General features: G+C 40.2%; 1 protein-coding gene across 6 annotated transcripts in view; it reads right to left on the reverse strand.

Moving 5' to 3' along the window:
• The window catches only part of ARMH3 (armadillo like helical domain containing 3), a 167047-nt gene that overhangs the window by 76436 nt on the left and 66767 nt on the right, over nt 1–23844 (reverse strand). For 3 of the 6 annotated variants that reach the window (XM_069567717.1, XM_069567719.1, XM_069567720.1), the window contains 4 exons: nt 18671–18753; nt 17942–18068; nt 11322–11397; nt 1285–2597 (listed from right to left, as the gene is read on the reverse strand). In XM_069567717.1, coding sequence (XP_069423818.1) covers nt 2534–2597; nt 11322–11397; nt 17942–18068; nt 18671–18753 — 350 coding nt within the window. In that variant the 3' untranslated portion in view covers nt 1285–2533. Of the gene's footprint in view, nt 1–1284; nt 2598–11321; nt 11398–17941; nt 18069–18670; nt 18754–23844 lie in introns of those variants that run through there. The other 3 variants (XM_069567714.1, XM_069567716.1, XM_069567715.1) reach the window with 1 other exon arrangement.

Below are 23844 nucleotides of genomic sequence, written 5' to 3' on the forward strand. Positions count from 1 at the left end.
AACAAAACAACACAATTAAAAAACCCACAAAGGACTTGAGTAGACATTTCTCCAAGGAAGATACACAAATTTGGGCCAATAAGCACATGAAAAGATACTCAACACTACTAGTTATCTGGGAACTGCAAATCAAAAATCACAGTGAGATATACTTCACATTTATAGGGATTTGAAAAAACAGAAAATAACAAGTGCTGGCAAGACTGTGGAGAAATTGGAAACCTTGTGTATCATTGATGAAAATGTAAAATGGTGTGGCTGCTGTGGAAAAAGGTATGATGGTTCCCCGAAGTATTAAAAATAGAATTACCATATAGTCCAACAATCTGACTTCTCAGTATATACTCTAAAGAAGTGAAAGCGTATCCTCAAATATTTGTACACCCATGTTCACAGCAGCTCTATTTACAATAGCCAAAAGGTGGGGGATCCAACCATTTAACAATGGATAAATGCATAAAGAAAATGAAATACATAAATACACACACACGATGGAATACTGAATTTTGTCTTTAAAATAAGGAAAGAAATTCTGATATATGCTATGACATGGGAGAACCATGTAGATATTATGCTAAGTAAAAAAGCCAGTCACAAAAGGACAAATAGTGTATAATTCCTCTTATATGAAGTTTCTAGAGTAGACAGAAAGTAGAATGGTGATTGCCAGGACTTGGGAAGAGGACAGAATGAGAAATTATTGCTTAATGAGTACAGTTTAAGTCGGGGAAGATGAAAATGCTCTGGAGATGGCTGGTGGAGGTGATGGTTGCACAACAGTGTGAATGTACTTAATGCCACAGAACTGGAGACTTAAGGGTTAAAAACAGTAAATTTTATTTTATAAATATTTGCTCACAATTTTTTTTAAAAAAGCAAAGTGGAAGCCAGGTTTCAGTAAAGAAGGGTTTTATATGCTAAAGTAACACTTTAAAATCACAGCAGCCCCAATTTTAAAAAATCTTAATATCTCATTATATATATCTGCATCTCCAAAACCAAGACGTCTTCACTGCACTGCAGTTGACCAAGCTCAGATATGACCTAATGCAAAAACCTCTCTTTGCAGCATAAACCAAGATAGGGCAAAAGAGATGATAAACCACATGGGATTCAGTGTTTGGTTTTTCATTTCTAGCTGCTACAGTCTTAAGAGATTGGGGAACAGCAACTATTAGAATAATATGTAATGTTCCCAGCCACTGGGGAAACAATATTGCAGCAGCCTCATTATGGTGCTTTGTTTTAATCTGCATAATGCTTTTCATCCTCTGTAATGTGAGATCTGCAGGGTCTGATTAACAGAAGAAAGGTCATTACTGATAAGTTCTGATCCCAGGAATAATTTGAGCCTGCCTGTCACTTTGGAGTAGACAACTGGACGTACTCTTTGCTACTCAAGAGTCATCTGCCCAATACTTCTGCTCCTAACGTTAATCATATTAGTCTATATTTACTATTCACTAGACTAGGTTGCATCTTTCAGCTGAAGTGCTTGGTGTCAAACTGCTCCTCCTCTCATCAGTATCCATTCTGATAAGAGAGCTGTGACTAAGAGGCAAATTCTGCAGCCCAAACAAGTGCATGAGCAAAGGGATTCGGGGGAACTTTGCCTGGCTGGGACCTTCCATTCCCTTTCCAGTCCTAACTCTGTGGCCATCAATAGTGAATGTACCCTCCTTGATTACTGCCTGAGGGTGTTCCACACCTCCCTCTCTATGACATTCAGAATTCTGTACATAGCCCACTCCAAAGGGTATTATTCTCAATGAACCCCCTTAGCCAGAGGCTGCTGAATTTTTCTGTTCCTTAGAATCCCCAGCAGGGTATACATTTAATACATTCTTTTTATTTTTTTTTTTTGAGGGAGAAGTTTTTAGGATGAAAGAATACAGCTACATAAGCACTAAGCAGGAGGGGAGAGCACACCTCAGCATCAGAACAAAAAGACCACTGGAGCAAACAGAGGACAGCAGGCAAACTCACCAGGTGAACAGCTAAAAGAGACTTACAAAGAAATGCACTGAATTCTCATTCCAAACCACAAGCTTGTCACTAACCCCAGCAATATCTAAAAAGTCATTCTCAAAGATGAACTAAACTTTGGCTTAATGCATTTCAAATAAAGGGAAAAATTAATATATTAATCACAGAGTTCAAACCTTATCCACCTTAAGAAAATCACAGATCAGGAGAAAAGCCCATCTGCAGTGCTTCAGTCTCTATTTCTGTGAGCAACCAGAGAATAGGATGTGAACTTGGTGCTAATAAAATGCTCATTAAGTGAAAAGCATTAAGATGTTAACATGAAGAGATTCATTAAGGGCTTCAAATTACTTACCTTGAAAGTTGTTTGGTTAGATGAAGGTCAGATTTCAGTCTAACATTTTTCTTTTTCTCTTTTGACTAATTAGGTTAAAATTCAGCAGACATCTTCCCTAAAGTACAAGGCCTCACTGGGGTAGCCTGCTCAGTGGTGGCAGGAAATACTTAGCATAGAAGTGTCCAAGCAAAAGTTTCAAATGTTTTCCTTCTAGCCTTGCACACAGTCCCTCAGAGTATTTTTCCTTTGTAGATCAGCAGATCTGTGAAGGCACCTAAAGTAACAATTATACCAAACGGAATTTTAAAGATGGAGACATACTATTTTATTTTCCTTGTGGCAAAGCAATGCAACATCCCTAGAGGGGAAGGAACAAACATAAGGCCCTGTATATTAATGACATCAGGTGTTTCAATAAAAATAGCCGTTTCTAAGCAGCTGCATTTTAAGAATCTCTCTGAAGGATCAAACAGGAAGAGAGAGACAAATTGTTTAAACACAAATAACTTTGACAATTAAAGAACTAGCATGACTAAGCCACGAAAGACAAGTGAAAAGCAAACAGACTGACACTTGAGCAAATTTAGGCCTCCAAGCAAGTGGAAGTATTTTTAATTTTCAGTCACAATCTAAACTCAAAAAAAAGGTCTGCAGTCTTCCTGCAGCTTTTCATTTGCTGGTGAGATACTATTAGGGTTGCCATTACATGCAGTACATTCCAGAAGATCCCAAAGACATAACTTGTATCTGTCATCAACTGGCAAACCAGTCTCGGAGGCTCTTCCAGCTGTTAGGTGTCTTAAAATTTCCCATGCAACCTAATCCCTTCCCATGATTATCAAAGAACATACTAGAGAAGAAGTGGCTAAGCTTGTTCACTCTGCCTTAGAATCCTTTTCAGGGGCTTCCCCAGTGGTCTAGTAGTTAAGACTCTGTGGCTTCAATCACTGGTTGGGGAAGTTCTGCATGCCATGAGGTACAGCCAAATTTAAAAAAGATCCTTTCCAGGTGTTGCTGCTGCTGCTAAGTCACTTCAGTCGTGTTCGACTCTGTGCGACCCCAGAGACGGCAGCCCACCAGGCTCCCCCATCCCTGGGATTCTCCAGGAAAGACCACTGGGGTGGGTTGCCATTTCCTTCTCCAATGTATGAAAGTGAAAAGTGAAAGTGAAGTCGCTCAGTCGTGTCCGACTCCTAGCGACCCCATGGACTGCAGCCCACCAGGCTCCCCCGTCCATGGGATTTTCCAGGCAAGAGTACTGGAGTGGGGTGCCATTGCCTAATACTGTCATATATCCTGTGTTTCTGTCCTCTCTGTGCTGCATAATCCCCCCCTTCCTCAAAGAAGCTATGAGCCATGCTGTGCAGGGCCTCCCAAGATGGACAGGTCATAATAGTTCTAACAAAATGTCCACTGGAGGAGGGAATGACGAACCACTCCAGTATTCTTGCCTCAAGAACCCCATGAACAGTATAAAAAGGCAAAAAGATACAACACCGGAAGAGGAGTTCCCCAAGTCAGAAGATGTTCACTATGGTACTAGGGAAGAGTGGAGAAATAGCTCCATAAAGAATTAAGAGGCTGGGCCAAAGCAAAAACGATGCACAGCTGTGATTGTGTCTGGTGATCAAAGTAAAGTCTGATACTGTAAAGAACAATACTGTACAGCAAAGGACTGATGCTGAAACTCCAATACTTTGGCCACCTGATGTGAAAAGCTGACTCACTATAACAGACCCTGATACTGGGAAAGACTGAGGGCAGGAGGAGAAGGGGACGACAGAGGATGAAATGGCTGGATAGCATCACTGACTCAATGGACATAAGTGTGAACAAATTCTGGGAGACAGTGAAGGACAGAGAAACCTGGCATGCTGCAGTCCATGGGATCACAAAGAGCCAGACAGGACTGAGCGACTGAACATGACAACAGTGGGAATGAAGACTTAGGCATACCACATTTTTGCCCTCAGAGAAAAGAATACTCCTTGGACCACTGTTATTCAAAGCATCAAAGCCTATCCACAAAGAAAAGCAAAACATCTTTTAAGGGTAACATATTAACATATATAAAAGGGATAAATGAAGACACACATAGGAAACATTCTAAATACTCAAAATACTAACCCTGAAAAACAGCATGGCAATTCCTCAAAATACTAAACACAGGTGTGCTCCACACCCACCAGAGATGCTCGGAGGGCTCAAACAAAACCTTGTGCACACCAGGACCCAGAGGCCCCACAGAGACTGAGCCAGACCTGCCTTTGAGTGTTTGAATGTCTCCTGCGAAGGCATGGGTCAGTAGTGGCCTGCTGTGGGGTCAGGGGCTCTGGCTGCAGCAGACCTGCGTCACGCAGCATGCGGCATAAGCCCTCTTGGAGGAGGTCGCCATTAGTTCCACCATAGAGCTGCTGAGCAGACTACAGAACAATTACACCAAAGAAATTCTTACACTGTTAGGAAAGTTATAGGACCCACAAAAGATTTCCCAATCTGGGGATCCAGCAAAGAGATTGAGAACCCCCACGGAATTTGACTTTGGAGGTCAGTGGGATTTGATTACAAAACTTTCACAGGACTGGGTAAACAGACTCTTGGAGGATACAAACAAAACCTTGTATACACCAGGAGCCAGGAGAAAGGAACAGTGTCCTTACAAGAGACTGAGCCATAGGTGATTGTCAGTGTCCAAGAGTCTCTGGCAGAGGCATATGTCAACAGTGGCCTGCTGCAGGGCCAGGGGCACTGAATACAACAGAGTGCACAAGTTCTTTTGAAGGCGGTGCCATTACCTTCATTACCCCTACCATAGTTTGGCCTTAGGCCAAACAACTGAAAGGGAACACAGCCCCACCAATCAACAGAAAATTGGATGAAAGATTTACAAAGCATGGTCCCACCCATCAGAACAAGACCCAGTTTCCCCAACAGTCAGTCGTTCTCATCTGGATGCTTCCGTAAGCCTCTTATCCTTATCCATCAGAAGGCCAAGAGAATGAAAACCACAATCACAGAAAACTAACCAAACTGACCACATGGACCACAGCCTTGTCTAACTCAATGAAACTATGAACCATGCTGGGTAAGGCCACCCAAGGACAGGTCATAGTGGAGAGTTCTGACAAAACATGGTTTACTAGGGAAGGGAATGGCAAACCACTTCAATATTCTTGCCTTGAGAACACATGAACAGTATGAAAAGGCAAAAAGGTATGATACTAAAAGATGAACTCCTCAGGTCGGCAGGTATCCAATATACTACTGAAGAAGAGTGGAGAAATAACTCCAGAAAGAATGAAAAGGCTGGGCCAAAGCAAAACAGTGCCCAGTTGTGAATGTGACTGATGATGGAAGTAAAGTCCAACGCTGTAAAAAACAACATTGCATAGGAACCTGGAATGTTAGGTCCATGAATCAAGGTACATTGGAAGTGGTCAAACAGGACATGGCGAGACTGAACATCAACATTTTAGACATCAGTGAACTAAAATGGACTGGAATGGGCAAATTAAATTCAGATGACCATTATATCTACTACTGTGGACAAGAATCTCTTAGAAGAAATGGAGTAGCCATCATAGTCAACAAAAGAGTCTGAAATGCAATACTTAGGTGCACTCTCAAAAATGATAGAATGATCTCTCTTTGTTTCCAAGGCAGACCATTCAGTATCACAGTAATCGAAGTCTATGCCCCAACCAGTAGCGCTGAAGAGGTTGAACGGTTCTATGATGACCTGCAAGACCATCCCCAAGATAAAGAACATCCTCAAAAAAAAAAAAAAAGAAAAAAGGCAAAATGGTTGTCTGACAAGGCCTTACAAATAGCTGAGAAAAGAAGAGAAGCTAAAGGCAAAGGAGAAGGAAAGATATACCCATTTGAATGCAGAGTTCCAAAGAATAGCAAGGAGATATAAGAAAGAGATAGAGATCTCTTCAAGAAAATTAGAGATACCAAGGGAAAATTTCATGCAAAGATGGGCACAATAAAGGACAGAAACGGTATGGACATAACAGAAGCAGAAGATATTATGAAGAGGTGGCAAGGATACACAGAAGAATTACACAAAAAAGATCTTCATGACCCAGATAACCACCATGGTGTGATCACTCACCTAGAACCAGACATCCTGGAGTGTGAAGTCAAATGGGCCTTAGGGAGCATCACTACAAATAAGGCTAATGGAGGTGATGGAATTCCAGTTGAGCTATTTCAAAAAATCCTAAAAGATGATGCTGTGAAAGTACTACACTCAATATGCTAGCAAATTTGGAAAATATGCTAGCAGTGGCCACAGGACTGGAAAAGGTCAGTTTTCATTCCAATCCCAAAGAAAGGCAATGCCAAAGAATGTTCAAACTACTGCACAATTGCACTCATCTCACATGCTAGCAAAGTAATGTTGAAAATTCTCCAAGTGAGGCTTCAACGGTACGTGAACTGAGAACTTTGAGATGTTCAAGCTGGATTTAGAAAAGGCAGAGGAACCAGAGATCAAACTGCCAACATCCGTTGGATCATAAGAAAAGCAAGAGAGTTCCAGAAAAACATCTACTTCTGCTTTATTGACTATGCCAAAGCCTTGGACTGTGTGGATCACAACAAACTGAAAAATTCTTAAAGAGATGGGAATATCAGTCCACTTTACCTAGGACTTCCCTGATAGCTCAGTTGGTACAGAATCTGCCCACATGGCAGGAGACGATTCCTGGGTTGGGAAGATCCACTGGAGAAGGGACAGGCTACCCAATCCAGTGTTCTTGGACTTCCTTTGTGGTTCAGCTGGTAAAGAATCCGCCTGCAATGTCGGAGACCTGGGTTCGATTCCTGGGTTGGGAAGATCCCCTGGAGAAGGGAAAGGCTACCCACTCCAGTATTATGGCCTGGAGAATTTGAATCCTGGACTGTATAGTTCATGGGGTGGCAAAGAGTCGGATATGACTTTCACTTTACCTGCCTCCTGAGAAATCTGTATGCATGTCATGAAGAAACAGTCAGAAGTGGACATGGAACAATGGACTGGTTCCAAACTGGGAAAGGAGTATGACAAGGATGTATATTGTCCCCCTGCTTATTAAACTTATATGTAGAGTACATCAAGTGAAATGCCAGGCTGGATGAAGCACAAGCTGGAATTAAGACCATTGGGAGCAATACCAATAATCTCAGATACGCAGATGACACTGCCCTTATGGCAGAAAGTGAAGAATAACTGAAGAGCCTCTTCATGAAAGTTAAAGAGGAGAGAGAAGGAGCTGGCTTAAAACTCAACATTTAAAAAACTGAGATCATGGCATTCAGTCCCATCATTTCATGGCAAATAGATGGGGAAACAGTGGAAACAGTGACAGACTTAGGCTCCAAAATCACTCCAGATGGTGACTGCAGCCATGAAATTAAAAGATGCTTGCTCCTTGGAAGAAAAGCTATGATCAACCTAGACAGCATATTAAAAAGCAGAGACATTACTTTGCCAACACAGGTCCGTTGAGTCAAAGCTATGGTTTTTCCAGCAGTCATGTATGGATATGAAAGATGGACCATAAAGAAAGTTGAGTACTGAAGAATTGATGCTTTTGTACCGTGGTGTTGGAGTAGACTCCTTAGAGTCCCTTGGACTGCAACAAGATCAAACCAGTCAATCCTAAAGGAAATCAGTCCTGAATATTCACTGGAAAGACTAATGCTGAAGCTGAAGCTCCAATACTTTGTCCACCTGATGTAAAGAACTGACTGACTGGAAAAGACCCTGATGCTGAGAAAGACTGAAGGCAGGAGGAGAAGGGGACGACAGAGGATGAGACGGTTGGATGCCATCACTGACTCAATGGACATGAGTTTGAATAAGCTCCAGGTGTTAAGCTGATGGACAGGAAAACCTGGCGTCCTGCAATCACAAAGAGTCACACAAGACTGAGCAACTGAACTGAGGTGTGCTCAGTTGCTCAATCATATCTGACTCTGGGTGCCACATGGACTCTAGCCCACCAGGCTCTTCCATCCATGGAATTTTCCAGGCAAGAATACTGTAGTGCTTGCCACTTCCTACCCTAGGGGACTTTCCAGACCCAAGGATTCAACCAGCATCTCTTGTGTCTCCTGCATTGGCATTTGGATTCTTTACCACTAGCCCAACCTGTGAAGCCCCATTAAATATGGTTATTGTTCAGATGCTCAGTCGTTTCCAACTCTTCGTGACCCCATGGACTGCAGCATGCCAGCCTTCCTTGTCCATCATCAACTCCCAGAGTTTGCTCAAACTCATGTCCATTGAGTTGATGATGTCATTCAACCATCTCGTCCTCTGTTGCCCCCTTCTCCTCCTGCCCTCAATCTTTCCCAGCATCAGGGTCTTTTCCAGTGAGTAGGCTCTTCGCATCTATCCATTAAACATAGGCTTACCATGCAATCCACCAATTCTACTTCTGAGTATATTTGCAAAAGAAGCAAAAGCAGGAACTGAAGAGCTATTTGTACACCCATGTACAAATAGCCAAAAACACAACAACCAAAAGGTGGAAGCAATTCACATCATCAGTGGATGATGGATAAACAAAATGTGGCACCTATATACTTGGAATATTACTCAGCCTCAGCCTAAAAAGGAAGGAAATTCTGACAAGTGCTACATTGGCAATGAACTGTAAAGATATTATGCTAAATGAAATGACCAGTATTTTATAGTTTTCTAAGTACTATAACATACATAATTCTCATAACTGCTTCTCTATAAAACAACTGATATCCTCATGACCTCCATTTTATAGATAGAGGAAAGGTCCAGAGAAGCTAAATAAGTTGCTCAAGGTCACACATTAAGTGGTAGAGACAAAAATTAAAAACTCAGTTTCTCTAACTCAAATTTCCATGCTCAAGCTCCTTTCAATACATCATACTGAGTTTTCTGTTTACCTCCACAGTAACACTAAAGAAGGAGGCATTAAAATATAAAAGAAAGAGCCCTAGATTTGGAATTAGAAGAACTATGATTAATTCTCAGATTTGACACACAAGAATTGTGGGACACTTTGCAATTCAAATATCTTCAAGATTTAGTTTCCTCATTGGTTAAAAAGTATACTCTATAGGGTTTGACGACTGAAAAAGACAGCAATTTTTGAAAGAACAGTACTTAGTTTAGCACTTACTAAATGAAAATAAATTTTAAAAAGGAAAAAAGTAAACTTCTGCAGGCTTAGCATCACCAATATATTCCCCTGATCTGGTGTTAGTGTGATATTCTAAAACATCTTTCCAGTAATCTCTTGAAAAAACTGACTGGATCTTTGATATTTTCTACATATATTCCAAGTCTAATTCATTAGCAACAATGAAGATGATATAATTACTGTCTGCAGCAAGTTCATCAAGAAGTTTGAGGAATGAAAATGAAGGTATAGGCCTGACTTACAAAGAGAACCATGTCATGGTTATAGGCATCTGCTCTAAGCCCAAGCCAGTCTTTTCTGGGGTATTCAGAAAAAGGACAGATCGATAGTTTAAATCAGCTATTTGATGGCCCCTGGGAAGAATAAGGACAGCAGCCAAACCAAAAGCCACCGAGAGGAAAAGCAACAATGCAGGAGATAAAGCAAGCATAAAAGACTGTGATCAAGGAAACAAGCCCCAGATGAAAAGGCACTGCCTGAAAACCCTAAGTAAATATATGAATAAATAAACACAACATAAATTATACCCATATGCATTTCATTCTATAGTCCAGAATCTGGTGTTTCTTTCAAACACCCACATTTGTCATACTGTCATTCGGTCACAAAGGGCTCTTTAGGAGAAGGCAGTTTGTAATTCCTGATTCCTATAGAGAGTCACATTTATCATAAGGATTTACTACAGTATCTGGCTTATGTGCTAGATGCAAATATACATGAGGTTGTGAGATTTATAAAATTATGTTTGCTGCAAAATGTCTCTGGGGGTTAGGTAAGGCAGATCAACCTTCAATACCCTCAGTGCAATCTTGTTAGCACATCTCACCTGTCTGCTCCCTCACCCCTGCCCTCCCAAAACACACATCTCACACTTTTTCTTTTGTTCCCAGACTTGTCAAATACTAGTAAGTCACTGCAGGGACAGGACATTTTACCTTAAAAGAAAGGGGTGGCAAGAAAAGAACGATATAGAAATAAATATTGAATCTCAGCTCTGTCACAAATCAGAATCTATACCAAGTTGTAAATGTGCATTACTATTACTGGGAATGTCTGGCAAAACTTACATCTGGAGCTAAATCAAGTTCCCCCATCTGTTGGGTTTGCCTCTTCTACGCAATGTTAATTTTTCAATTGTTTGCAAGAACAATATAATAACTGCTGAGAAAATAAAAAATGATAGGCACAAAGGGAGCCAGAAATGTAACACAAGTCAGCTTTAGGTTTCAAGACACTGAAAGCACATTCTCTCCATTTACAAACAGCTTTCTCCTGTGAGTGTGTGCTATTTTCTCAAGACCCTAAACCAACTCCATGTCTGACTCAATTTTATCCAATACATACAGCACTCTGTAATTGCCATGCTGTTTCATAAGGAACCTAAAATGACTTAGCCCCATGAGCTCCATTTGGCTCTGTTTACCACAAATAGAAATAGCCATGTAAAGCAAAACGTCAAAAGTTCCAGATCCCATGAGTCATTCATTCAACTCATGAAGAAAGGCAGAAAAAAATTTCCAGACAAGTGCTTTCAGATGGCTTATACACAGAAAACACTTTGGCAACAAAGAGGCCTGAAAAAGGTTTGCAACTATCTCCTGATAAGAAAATTCATAAACGAGCAAATTCTGTGAGCTATTTCAATATGACAAAATGAAAGTCACATGCATTCCTGCTTTTCTTGATCAAATACGAAAATTTCTTCCACTCCTACAGACATAAGGGCTTAAAATAGTAGTGATGTTCAACACATTTCACTTAGAAAGGTACAATAAACCTCAGGATTAACCACAGAACTCTGAAAGAGATAAATCCTCACTTCTTACCTGATATTAACCAACGCGTGAGTCACCTTGCTAGCTGCTTCTTTCCACTGGCCTGCATTGGTAGAAAGCCTCAGGACTGTAAAAAAGGAAAGAACAAAGATGTGTCAGACCACTGGTATTAAACAAATACGAGCGAAGACACATGCAGAATATCACTGTTGGAAAAACCAAATGCAGTCTGTGCCAATCTTCTATTTAAGACATCCTAATCTAGAGAAAAAAAATAAGGGCTTATTCTCAACTATCTTTCCTGCAATTTTTTTCCTCTTTCTTTCACTTTCTATCAAAATATTCTACTCCTCTGCCTTGGGTTTCCCTCTCTCCACTCCCCTCTAAAATGTTTCCATACTTAGTTTTTGCATTCAGTTAAAATCTACACTGGGGTGGTGATGTGAAGGTAACCTGATTGCCACATTAATCATTTCCCTAATAGCTGGGGCTGATTTAGTGGAATTGGCCAGCTGAGTAAGTGTCCCTTCCTGTTCCACATACAGTATATCTTTCTCCTAAAGGTCTGAACTGGGTCAAATAGGATAAATAATCTTGTCAGACAGAGGATGGTCATGTTTCAATCAAAGAGTAACCTGCTTTAGCTCCGTTGACTTAACTGTGTAACCTGCAACATGAATCAACTGGAATATTCTTCCCTTCTCTGACCAGAGTCTCTTACACCCTTACTCACAGAAGGGATGATGGAAATATAGCTCCCAGGTGGTGCTAGTTGTATAGAACCCACCTGCCAATGCAGGAGACGTAAGAGACTTGGGTTTGATCCCTGGGTCAGGAAGATACTCTGGAACCCACTCCAATATTCTTGCCTGGAGAATCCCATGAACAGAGGAGCCAGACGGGCTATGGCCCACAGGGTCATAAAGTCAGGCATGACTGAAGCAATTTAGCACACACACATGCATATATTCTCTATCAGCTATGAGCTTCAGGGCCACACATTATAGTACCTATACTCCTTCAGAAAAGAGACAAACCAGCACAAGCATTCCTTGAAAGAACAAGCATACAGTGGGCACTCCAAGCATATGTTTTTAATGAGTGAATAACGAATATGAACTAAACATGTAGAGAATCTACTATGTGCCAGAAACTGGACAAAGAATATATACAATACAGCACACATATGAGACTCAGAGGGGACAAACAATTAATCAATCCAGCTTATCCACAGAACTGTAAGTAACGGGGCTAGAATTTAAACCTGGAGGGAATGGTCCTATAGCCTGTACTTGATACACTGAGTGGTTAAGAGTGTGAGCTCTGAAGCCAACTGTTGGTGTCCAAGTCTAGCCTTGGCCACGTACTAGAGAAAAACAGCAATACTTACATGAAAGGATTATCATGAAAATCAAGTAAGTTATATATATATATAGCCTTAGATCAGTACCTGGCACATAGTAATTGTTACATAAGTATTAATATTAGCTATTATTTATTAAATAGACTGTCTTCCAAACAAATGCAAGAATATACTTAAGACTTTCTCAGAGGAGACAGTTATTTAGTTAGTTAATCAGAGCCTAACATTAAAAAACATATAACCAATCTGCACAAGTACCATCACTACCAACTCCTGACCAGTATTCCTCTAGCAAAAGTAGCAGTAGCAGCAGCTATACTAGAGGGAGGGCATATAGCTGTAATAGGGAAAGAAAACTCATCTGGCTACTCTGCATCTATTTCAGCAGTATTTCATTTTTATAAATTCATGCAATTTTATGAAAGAGAAGATGGAAGCCTTAATAAAACATTATCAGAGTGCTGCTTTCCTAATTTACAAGATATAGTGCAGGGGAGCTCAGTTTCAAGTTAGAGCTTTTCAGTCTCAACTCAGGGTTTCATTAAGTGTATGCACAAATTTATTCATGAATGAACAAAACTGTTTCAAGCAGGTCAGACATATTTTTTTCCACTCAGTTGCAAAAACTGTTTAGATATATATGTTTTCCACTAGACCCTCCATTAAATCATAAATTCTCTGATGGTGAGGATCTAGTATTTGTGGAATTGAGCTGAATTTTACTCCCCTTACCTCAGAGGGGTATTCAACTCTGTTCATGGATTATTTCTCTGTTAACATCCTGTCACTTTTGTTCCTTAGTGAATAGGCACCCAGATGACCTCATCATTGCATTTCCAAGGGAAACAAGCTTTCCAAGCCATTGGCTTTTACATTCTTTTCTAAGTTCCCAAATTTAAACACAAAATTATCTCAAAATGCCCAAACGCCTCAAAGCTAAGGTTATCATTTAGGTAGTACAAAGTATGATACACAAAAACAGCATACCATGCAGCCATTTAAAAAAGAGACTTAAGTAATAGCAAAAACTGGAAACAACCAAATTTTCATGAAAGGAAAGAATGGTTAGATAAACAGTATCCATACTATGCAAAAAAAGAGAGGAGGGAGAGAGAAACTTAAGAAAACTACCAAAAAAAAAAAAGTTCTATAATAGTTTTTTTTTTTAAAGAAATAGGATAACATGATCACAATTATGTAAAACTATGCATAAAGTAGACTAATACGTGCATGCATGATGAGTCGCTTCAGTCGTGTCTGACTCTTTGCGACCCCTGTGGACCGTAGTCCACCAAGCTTCTCTGTCCATGGGATTCTCCAGGCAAGAACACTTGAATAGGTTGCCGTGCCCTCCTCCAGGGGATTTTCTCAACCCAGGGATCGAACCCACATCCCTTACACCTCCTGCATTAACAGGTGGGTTCTTTACCACTAGCACCACCTGGGAAGCCCATATGAAAATTAGTGGTCATACCAGAAAGGAGAGATTGTATTAAATAAAAAAATTTGTACCTTGTTTTTTCTTTAGTACTGGTAATTATCTTTTTCTAAAAGGAAAAAAACAGTTCAAAATATGGTATCATTTATGATTCAGGGTAGCTTGTGTCGAGGTCCTTCCTCATCAGAGGATATCATGCAGTAACTTAACTGCCATAAGAATATTAAATGTGTCTCTTCATCAAGAGTCTCCCTCTTCTAGCCATGATGAAGTAAAAAGACATAATTAACCCTTCTACCTTAAACAATAAAAAACGAAATATAAGAAACAATAGCTTTCAGACACTGGACAACGGGTATACAGAACTGTGATCCTTGAAGATGGAAAACAAACAAGGTGAGCCCTAGAATTATCCCAGCTTACTGTGTGAAAGTTTCCAACCTACAGGGAGAGAGGAGGAACTTAAACAGAATCCAGAAGCTTGCCAAATCAAAGACACAGATTTAGCAGCTGGAGAGGCCAAGGCACCTAGAATTTGTGGTGTAGAGTACTGTAGAGGAGGGAGTTTAACAGGGTATTCTGTAAGTTTGTAGAGGGGTCCTCTTACATCTTTTGCTGAGCACTGATCTGCACATAAGAAAGAGAAAACTACTCAAGGCTGGGGGTAAAGAACCACTGGAAAAGAGTAGAAATTGTGGAGCTCATGGAAGGCTCTACAAGCAAAATAATTTGCATTTCCACTAGCAAGAGTAGAAAAACCTACTAATATATGAATTATCAAGAAGAATCTTCAGATGGGTACTGTATTAGTAATCTGGCCAAATTAGCCTATAATAAAAGTTGCTCTTAACCCAATTTAATAACCCTTAAAAGCAAATCCTAAAAGGATGAAACTGATTCCACACAACATAACTGCATTCCAGAACAAAGTCTAACATTATATAAAGGAACATAATAAAATCAAACTTTACAACATTAACATCACAATGTTCAAAATCCAATTTAAAAATTACCAGCATTCAAGAAGTAGAAAAGGGACTTCCCTGGTGGTCCAGTGGTTAAGAAAACACCTTGTAGAACTATACTCAATATTTTGTAATAACCTATAGTGGAAAAGAATCTAAAACAGAATACACATATGTACACACACACACACACACACACACACACACACACCACTTTGCTCTATACCTGAAACTGATACAACATTGTAAATCAACTGTTTCAATAAAAATTTTTCAAAAAAAAAAAGAATCCACCTTGCAGTGCAGGGGACATGGGTTCAATCCCAGGTCAGAGAACTCAGATCCCAATAGAGTCCATGCGCTGCAACCAAAGATCCCACATGATGCAACGAAGATCCTGCGTGCCACAACTAAGACCCAATGCAGCCTAATTAATTAATTTAAAAAACCCAGAGAAGCCAGAAAAACATAACCCATAAACAGGAGAAAAATCAGTCAATAAAACAGACCTAGACATGAAGAGAGATGATGGAGTTAGAGGGAAAGGACATTAAAACAGCTATTGTAAATATGCTCCATATGCTCAGGAAGGTACCAAGTGAAAAGAAAACTTGTGTTCACAAAAATCTGTGTACAAAAATGTTTACAGAGGTTTTATTTATAATCCCTAAAAACTGGAAACTTTCTAAATGTCCTTCCACTGATAAATGGATAAGTTAAACTAGCATATTCCCATAATGGAATATTACCCCGTAATAAAAAGGAACAAACTACTGATACCTGCATCAACATGGATAACTTCAAACTAATTAATATGTATAAGAAGCCAGACTCAAAAAACGGTATGATGTCATCTATATACTTTTTTAGAAAAGGCAAAATCATGGGGACAAGGAATAGATCAGTGGTTGCTAGAAAGTGGCTAGGAGCTGATCTCACAGGAGTGGGTGGAGGAGTTGATCTTACAGGAGGTACAGAGAAGAGGGAAGTTTTTGAGATGGTAAAACTCTTCTAAATCTTGATTTTCTGTGATAATTATACTTCTATATGCATTTGCTGAAATTCAGAACAGTACATTAAAAATGGTGAATTATATCATATATGTAAATTATACTTCAAAAAACCTGACTAAAAAATACATTTTTTTCCACCTGAAGTTTCATCATACTTTACACAAAATGGAGAGTACTGAAACATGCCGCCTCCTACTATTTGTTGTGTTTCATTTAGTAAAATTCACTTTCCTCTTTGTACTTTCTTAGTACATCTGAGCATTCCCAGATATCCTTTCTTCTCTTGTTGCTACAGCTGTAAACACTGATCTCATTTGACTGTATACATGGCTTAACTGCGCAGGTTAAGTCGGACATCTGTAAAATACCTCCCCAACTCCAACTCTCCTTCCTTTCCTCACTGAAAGACCTCTTTATTCATCCATTAATGGGTATTAAAGCCTCTGGGGCAGCTCTTCACCCTTGGAAAATTCTATATTCTTGAAAACAAGGACACTGGTAAAAGCCAGGTAGATGCAAACCACACCAGGGTACACTGAGAACATTCTGCCAATGGGAAATTTGCTAGAGGGTTCTCATGGAAAACTTCCTAGCCAAAAAAAAAAAAAAAAAGACGTGTGACTTGATATGACAATGGGAACCTCTTATTCTGAGGGGAGCTGACCTGATCCTAAAGCTATTACATTGAGAATGAGAGAGCAGGGAAATTTTAAAAAAAATTCCTCCTAGGCAATCCTTCTTTCCACTCTTTGCTTCTACTCTTCTCCATGTATTCCAAATCCCCTCCACTTTACTCATGATACATACAGGAGTCCCAAGCAGAAGATGAACTTTTCATAAATAGTCCCAACAATAAGGATAAAGTAAACTAATCAACAGTGACAGAAAGCAGATCAGGGGTTGCCTAGGGATAAGGGACAGAGGTGGTAAAAGTGACATAAAGGGACACAAGGAAATTTGGGGAGGGGGGGTGGATATGTACATTATCTTGATTTAATGACAGCTTCATGTACATATACACATGCCAAAACTTATCAAAAATTGTATCCTTTAAAAAAGTGCAGTTTGGGACTTCCCTGGGGGTCCAGTGGTTAAGACTCCATGCTTCCACTGCAGGGGGTATGGGTTCCATCCCTGATCAGGGAACTAAGATCCCACATGCCTCAGCATGGCCAAAAAAAAAGAATGCAGTTTATTATATATCAATTACATCCCACTAAAGCTAATAAGCTGGAGCTTTTTAATAGACAGCTTTATTGAGTGGCTTACTATTTCCGGGAAATCTAAAGAAATCTTTCTTGACCTTTAAACTTAGGTAGGTTTGATTAGACTCTACACTCAAACTTACAGGGATACATGACCTCTTACAGAAATAAGGAATACTCATGTGGCTGCAGAGTAAATTTTAGGTGAGCCAGTCACCAAAAGGTTTTTGTAAAAAAGATTTTTATCTAATGCCCACTTCTTCTTCTAAGTTATGCTAAAAATACATAGGTACATTAAAAATCCTTAAAACCTTGTACCTTTTCAAATCACACAATGTTCCTTTGGGATCCAAGCTCTTCTATTTGCTGCTGTCAACTCCCACCCACTCTCACACCCATCTCACTGGCATTCACTAAATCTACAAGCCTCCCTATTTTCTCTCTTTCACAAACATCAAGAAAGGGCTACAGGGACGCTAACCAGCTTTCTACTGAGATGAATTCTGAGTTCCTGAAGGCGAGGAAGTCCACACATACTTTCTTATTGCCTGAGAAAAGGAGACTACTATAGTTCTGTGCCAAGTAAGGGCACCAAGCAACTAGGTGAGAATCTTTTGCAGTCTTTTCCTTTCACAGACCAAAAATCACAGCTGATGGGGAGAGAAAAATAAAAAGAAGACAGCTTACCCATAGAGTAGAGGTTGTCAAAGCTCTGGTGCATGCGGATAATCTCATAGTAGAGTTCATCATAACTGCTGGGAGTGGGCAGGAATGTATCTCCATATGTGATAAACATATTAAATAGGTTCACAATCTAAAAAAGAAGCAAAAGACCATATATAGACATCATACTATGAAGACTCAGAAGGGTATTATCAGTAGTGTGCTATATAGCCAGCTCTTATTGTCTTTCAAGAGCAGTTAAATTTTCAACAATTTTATTAGTTGGTTCTTAAACAAAATCATTATTAAAAATTAACTTCTATAAAACTTACCATTCAATAAATTACATAAAGTAATAATTACTGAAAACTCATCACTTTCTAATTATTTTCTACTGTTCCGTATTATCAATCCCCTTGAAATTAATTTACACCTCTTATATCTGTGTAGTGGGAATATTATATAACAGTGTGTATTACCATTATTTCATGAAAGAACACCTCTTATATCTGTGTGGTGGGAATATTATATAACAGTGTGTGTTAACCATTATTTCATGAAAGAACCCCAGGTTCTCCAAAGACACAGGAGAAAGTGGAAGCACTAGTAGAGAGATTCTGATCCAAAGGGAAAATAAAGGCCTGGTATCCCCCTATAGTTTAATCCTTAGAACACCAGCTCCTGTCTCAAACCAGCCCATTTTTGCCCTATAGTATAGCTTCAGAAAAATAAATGTGTTTTTTTGCTACTCACCATAAGAGCTAACGTAAAAATGTTGTGCTTTGCCAAAAGTACAGTCTCATTTGACATAAGGAACTTCAACAAATTTATCAAGGCTTTAAAAGAAGAAAAAAAAAAACATTGATAAGATAATCAAAGCATAATCAATAAAGTTAAATGAAAGTAGACTAGATCTAAAGAAATCCAAACAGGGCTAGAACGAGTATACCACAGCTACTAGGAAATTTTTAAAAGCAGTCAGAGCAGGTGTAGTTGAAGAAAGCACTGACATTCTCAAGCACATGTCTGCTTATCTGTCCATAGAAAGTTTTAAAAAATTTACTTTTTACTTCTTATTTAGCAATTAAGCTCAGAAATTTGACTATAAAATGGACATTTCAGTGTTCCAAATTTACACCTATATGCTGATTTCCCCATCAAATTTCCTCAGTTTACTGAGCGTCCCTTCTCACCCCAGGCTGCTAGTGTTTCAAGTCACCAAGTTTTAGCTACGTATCTGTTTCAAACATTACTGCTAAGAAGGACATCTTTCGAATCTAAATGATCAACAGACATAGTGTAGAACCTACTGCTTTAGTTCTGGATAAAAAAAGCTCATGAAGGAAAAGAAAAAGCCCTTAACTGTTCTAAATATTCAAATAAGAGTGCAACGTGCTCTGTCCTCTCTTAACTGTGAAAACATTTACTGAAAAGGTCCCCTTTTTGCCTTGTAATCTTTAATGAGTGGAGAGAGTGCCAAAACCCAAGCAATCTCAATCATGAGACTGACCGCTAAGTCCGTAGTTAAACAGTACAGCTTTAAAGACATTTTTGCCAATAAATATTAAGCATAAAATAATTTAACAACTGCCTTATACTCTTTCACCCAAGGCTATAAACTCAGTCCTGCTTCTGTGCCCACCATAGCCACTGCCACTGTACCTATCTCCCCTGTGTGATGGGGGATATAAAGGAGGGGTTCAGCGGCTACAAGTATTTGATGTTCCTTTTGTCTTCTCCCTGTCAACCTACTTCTACATATACACACACAAAAAAGGCTTGACCGCTCCTTTCCTAAGACCATACCTGCTTTTTTGTCAGCAGAGAAGTCCATTCTCTTGTCTGAGCTTTGTGTGGTTTACTACTCTTAGAAAAGAGATGTGAGCTTAGATTTGAAACAGCAGGGAATGCTGAGTAGGAGTAAGTCTCTCCAGACACTTGCTGCCTGCCATACAACACCCCTCACTCTCAACCCTCTAAAAGCACAGGTACAGTAAAGAAACAGCAGGCAAGGAAAAGTACAAGAGCTTGACTACATTCTGTTTCTAAAGCCTGACTCTTCCCTTCAAATAGGAAAAAAAAAAAGCCTCGCTAGGGTTGAAGGAGGCAGGCATCCTCATTTATGAACTCTTCACCCTGACTCAAGTTCTCTGAGGTTTCCTAATGGAAAGGCAAATGATAGGCAGCTGGCATTTTTGATGTTGTCTGTTAACAAGTGATCTATTGGACTGGACCCAAAAAAGCTCCACGGGAGACCACTCTGGATCATACAATCTACTAAGCTCCTACCAGGAGCTCAGAGAATGAAGGGGACTAGCTAAAATCCACATAAAAATGACTAACCCATGGCGATTCCCTGGCAGTCCAGTGGTTAGAACTCGGCACTTTCACTGCCGTGGCCCGGGTTCAATCTCTGATTGGGTAACTAAGATCCTGCAAGCTGCAGCAAGGCCAAGAAAAAGACTAACCCAGCCCAAATCTCTCTTCATAATGTGTAGGGGCTTCCCACGCCACCCTCACTATCCCCAGAGCTTAGACAAGCCCTGTTAATAGATAAATCTTCTGACAGTACGACTCTATAAATTCACAAGAGACAAGAAAAAAGGATGGGTAACACATGTGGCATTCTGCAAAACATAATGGCTAGCTAGAGACAAAGTTGCTTTTGTACATAACCAATCAAGAAGGCTTTTGTCCCAGGCACATGCAGCACAAAGGTGCAGCCTCAGCAGTGGTTATGTGGTAATTAAGGGGTAGAAAACCTGGAGAAAAGGAAGTGAGCACAATGATTTATTGCTCCTCTGCTGGACTACAGCTAGCCTTGATCTCTGGGATTCAGAGTCAGGGATGACAAAGTGATAAATATGAGGGGAGGAAGAGAGCAATTCTAGCACAGGCCAAGAGGTGGCCTGTGTTTCAATTGTCACCGATGTCAGCAGAGTCAAATAGTGTTGACAAGGAGAGTCCAGCACTGCAATACTCTGAGAGTCTGTGTCGGGGAAACCTGCATTCTATCCCTGACAATGCAGGTCAGACCCCCTACCTTCTGAAAAAGCCAGGGTTTTCTTACCTGGAAGTCATCATTCTCTAGAGGGAATTTAAAAGGCAGCTATAATGAACAAAGTAACCTTAAAATTGGCTCCCACGAGCCTCTGACATCAGGAACCATGATTCTTCTTCAAGAAAGAATGCCCCAATATCCCATAATATAACATGTTTTTCCTTCGACATCTCTCTGACTTAGCATTCTATCAACTGTTCAGTGTCCTATACACACATACATGGTCTTCTATCCTCTGACACGACGTCATGGGAGTCCAAAGTCTGTGAGGCTTCAACATAGTTGATTTTAAATTTTTGGAGCTAGAAAGAACCTCAGAGGTTATTTAATCCTCCTCCCTCATTTTTGGATTCAAAAACAACCCCCAACCACCACCCCAACTAGTTAGTGACCAAGCAGGGACTAGAACCTGGTCTCCTGTTTAATGTTCCTTCTTCCATTCCATTAAGATAAAAGCCTGCAGTCCACAGGGTTGCAAGAGTCCATGGAGTCACTGCTTAGCAACTGAACAACAACAGACAAATAAAGGTGCTAAAAGTGAAAGTGAAGTCGCTCAGTCATGTCCGACCCTTTGGTACCCCATGGGCTATAGACTACCAGGCTCCTCCATCCATGGGATTTTCCAGGCAAGAATACTGGAGTGGTTTGCCATTTCCTTCTCCAGGGGATCTTCCCGACCCGGGAAACAAACCCGGGTTTCCCACACTGCAGGCAGACTCTTTACCATCTGAGCTAGATGCAATCAAATATTAAAACAGAAGGAAGCTTATGTATAAATGGTGTGCTTAAGATCTGCTAACTATACTACTATCAACACTTTCCTAGAAGACTCTGGTTTATAACTTTCTCCATCTATTGGCTGCTCCAAGGTTATTTCCATTTACTTGGCACTCTCCTTTTCTTGCTCCTCAGCTACTTATTATAGCACAGCTGCTTAACACCTTATTATTACCTTTCTTCTACTCATTCTCAACACTAAAACACTCCCAGTAGCTTTTCTCAGCAAAAACCACCTCGGAAGGCCCTCTATATCAGCTTTCATCTCCCCTCTTTATTTTTACTTTTTTATGTTTTATTTTTAATTGCTGGGTTTGACTCCTAAATCTTTTTTATTCCTACTAAAGGAGGATCCAGATCCCTGGCTTCAAATACTCTTAACCTGTACTGAGTGAAAAATAGAGAAGTTATGTCAGTGAAACATCTGAGGTATTCCATTACACATTCAACAAGTTTAAGTTGTAGGGAAGTGGGTGCTCCATACACACTTGTTTCTTCACTGGAAAGTCTTTTCCACCAGGCACTTTGAAAACTTAAGTTTCTGGATTCGCTTTCAGGAACTACAAACTAGCTGCAACTGCTGCCTCTTTACTTCCCTGATGACTCAGTTGGTAAAGAATCTGCCTCCAATGCAGGAGAACCCAGTTTGACTCCTGGGCCAGGAAGATCTGCTAGAGAAGGAATAGGCTACCCACTCCAGTATCCCTGGGCTTCCCTTGTAGCTTAGCTGGTAAAGAATCCGCCTGCAATGTGGGAGACCTGGGTTCGATCCCTGATTTGGGAAAATTCCTCTGGAGAAGGGAAAGGCTACACACTCCATTATTCTGGCCTGGATGTTGCCTCTTTGACTCTGTACTAGAGGCAAGTGTCAGTCTCCTACTTAGTCCTCCAAGTTTCTTTCCTTGGAGAGTCTTGTGCATCAAATATGGCAGCAGGATGCAGAAGTTCTGACTTTTCTGTATGCAGACACAAGTAGAACAAAGGATAGTGCACAGGTTCTGGAAAGTTGAGCCAGGAATGGGTACCCTGACAGTTCCCTGCGTCCCAAGTGAATTCACAGAGGCAAAGCAGCCAATCTGTTTTTTAAATGTGAAGAGTTCAATACCACCCACCTGAGAATCCTCCTGTCTGACACAAGGCCACCTCACTGCACAAGGAACCTTGTTCACAGAGCTGTTCCTAGCATTAATATACCTGACACAATGAGGACTTTCCCAGACTTTTTCTATTCTGCTTTGAATTTAAGTGAAGGAAAAGAAGGTAGCAAGCAGCAAACCATGTTGTCGTGTAGGAGCATAGAGTGAATAATGGATATATATGGGAACTTCTCCAGAACTAAAACCTCTCCCCACACTGAGGTAAACCAGGTGCAGAGAGGAGCAAGCCAACCACAGGAAGACACAATTAAGTGGTAGCTCAGCGCCTGCCTCAGAGAAGCAGAGGGGAGGTTTAATTACAAAACCAAGTGAATGACATTTAAATAAGACTAAAGACAGGAAGGAGGCAGAGAGCAGAGCACAAATAAATGTCTCTGAAGAATCAGGTCAGAGAGAGCAGTCTCTTTGAACAGCTTTTACCTGCTATGAAGACAAAGAGACAGAAAGCAAAGACAAGACTAAGCCAGGCCCTATTTTGTGGCCTGGCATGGAGTTAGGATGAGAGGCCACAGATTCCAAGTCAAAACCTGATCATTAGGGAAAATGGGTAACTTCACAGTGACTGATAGAAGAGAAATACTTAGAACCTTACTAGCTTAGGAGAGAGGTAGAAGAACTCAAAGGACAGGCTACAAATAGCACTAGTATGAAGAAGAACTAAAGAGCCTCTTGATGAAAGTCAAAGAGGACAGTCAAAAAGTTGACTTAAATCTCAACATTCAGAAAACTAAGATTATGGAATCCAATCCCATCCCTTCATGGCAAATAGATGGGAAAACAATGGAAACAGTAACAGACTTTATTTTGGGGGGCTCCAAAATCACTGCAGATGGTGACTGCAGCCATGAAATTAAAAGATGCTTGCTCCTTGAAAGGAAAGTTATGACCAACCTAGACAGCATATTAAAAAGCAGAGAAATTACTTTACCAAC

This window comes from Ovis canadensis, chromosome 22, assembly GCF_042477335.2.
Source record: "Ovis canadensis isolate MfBH-ARS-UI-01 breed Bighorn chromosome 22, ARS-UI_OviCan_v2, whole genome shotgun sequence".
NCBI classification, from domain to species: domain Eukaryota; kingdom Metazoa; phylum Chordata; class Mammalia; order Artiodactyla; family Bovidae; genus Ovis; species Ovis canadensis.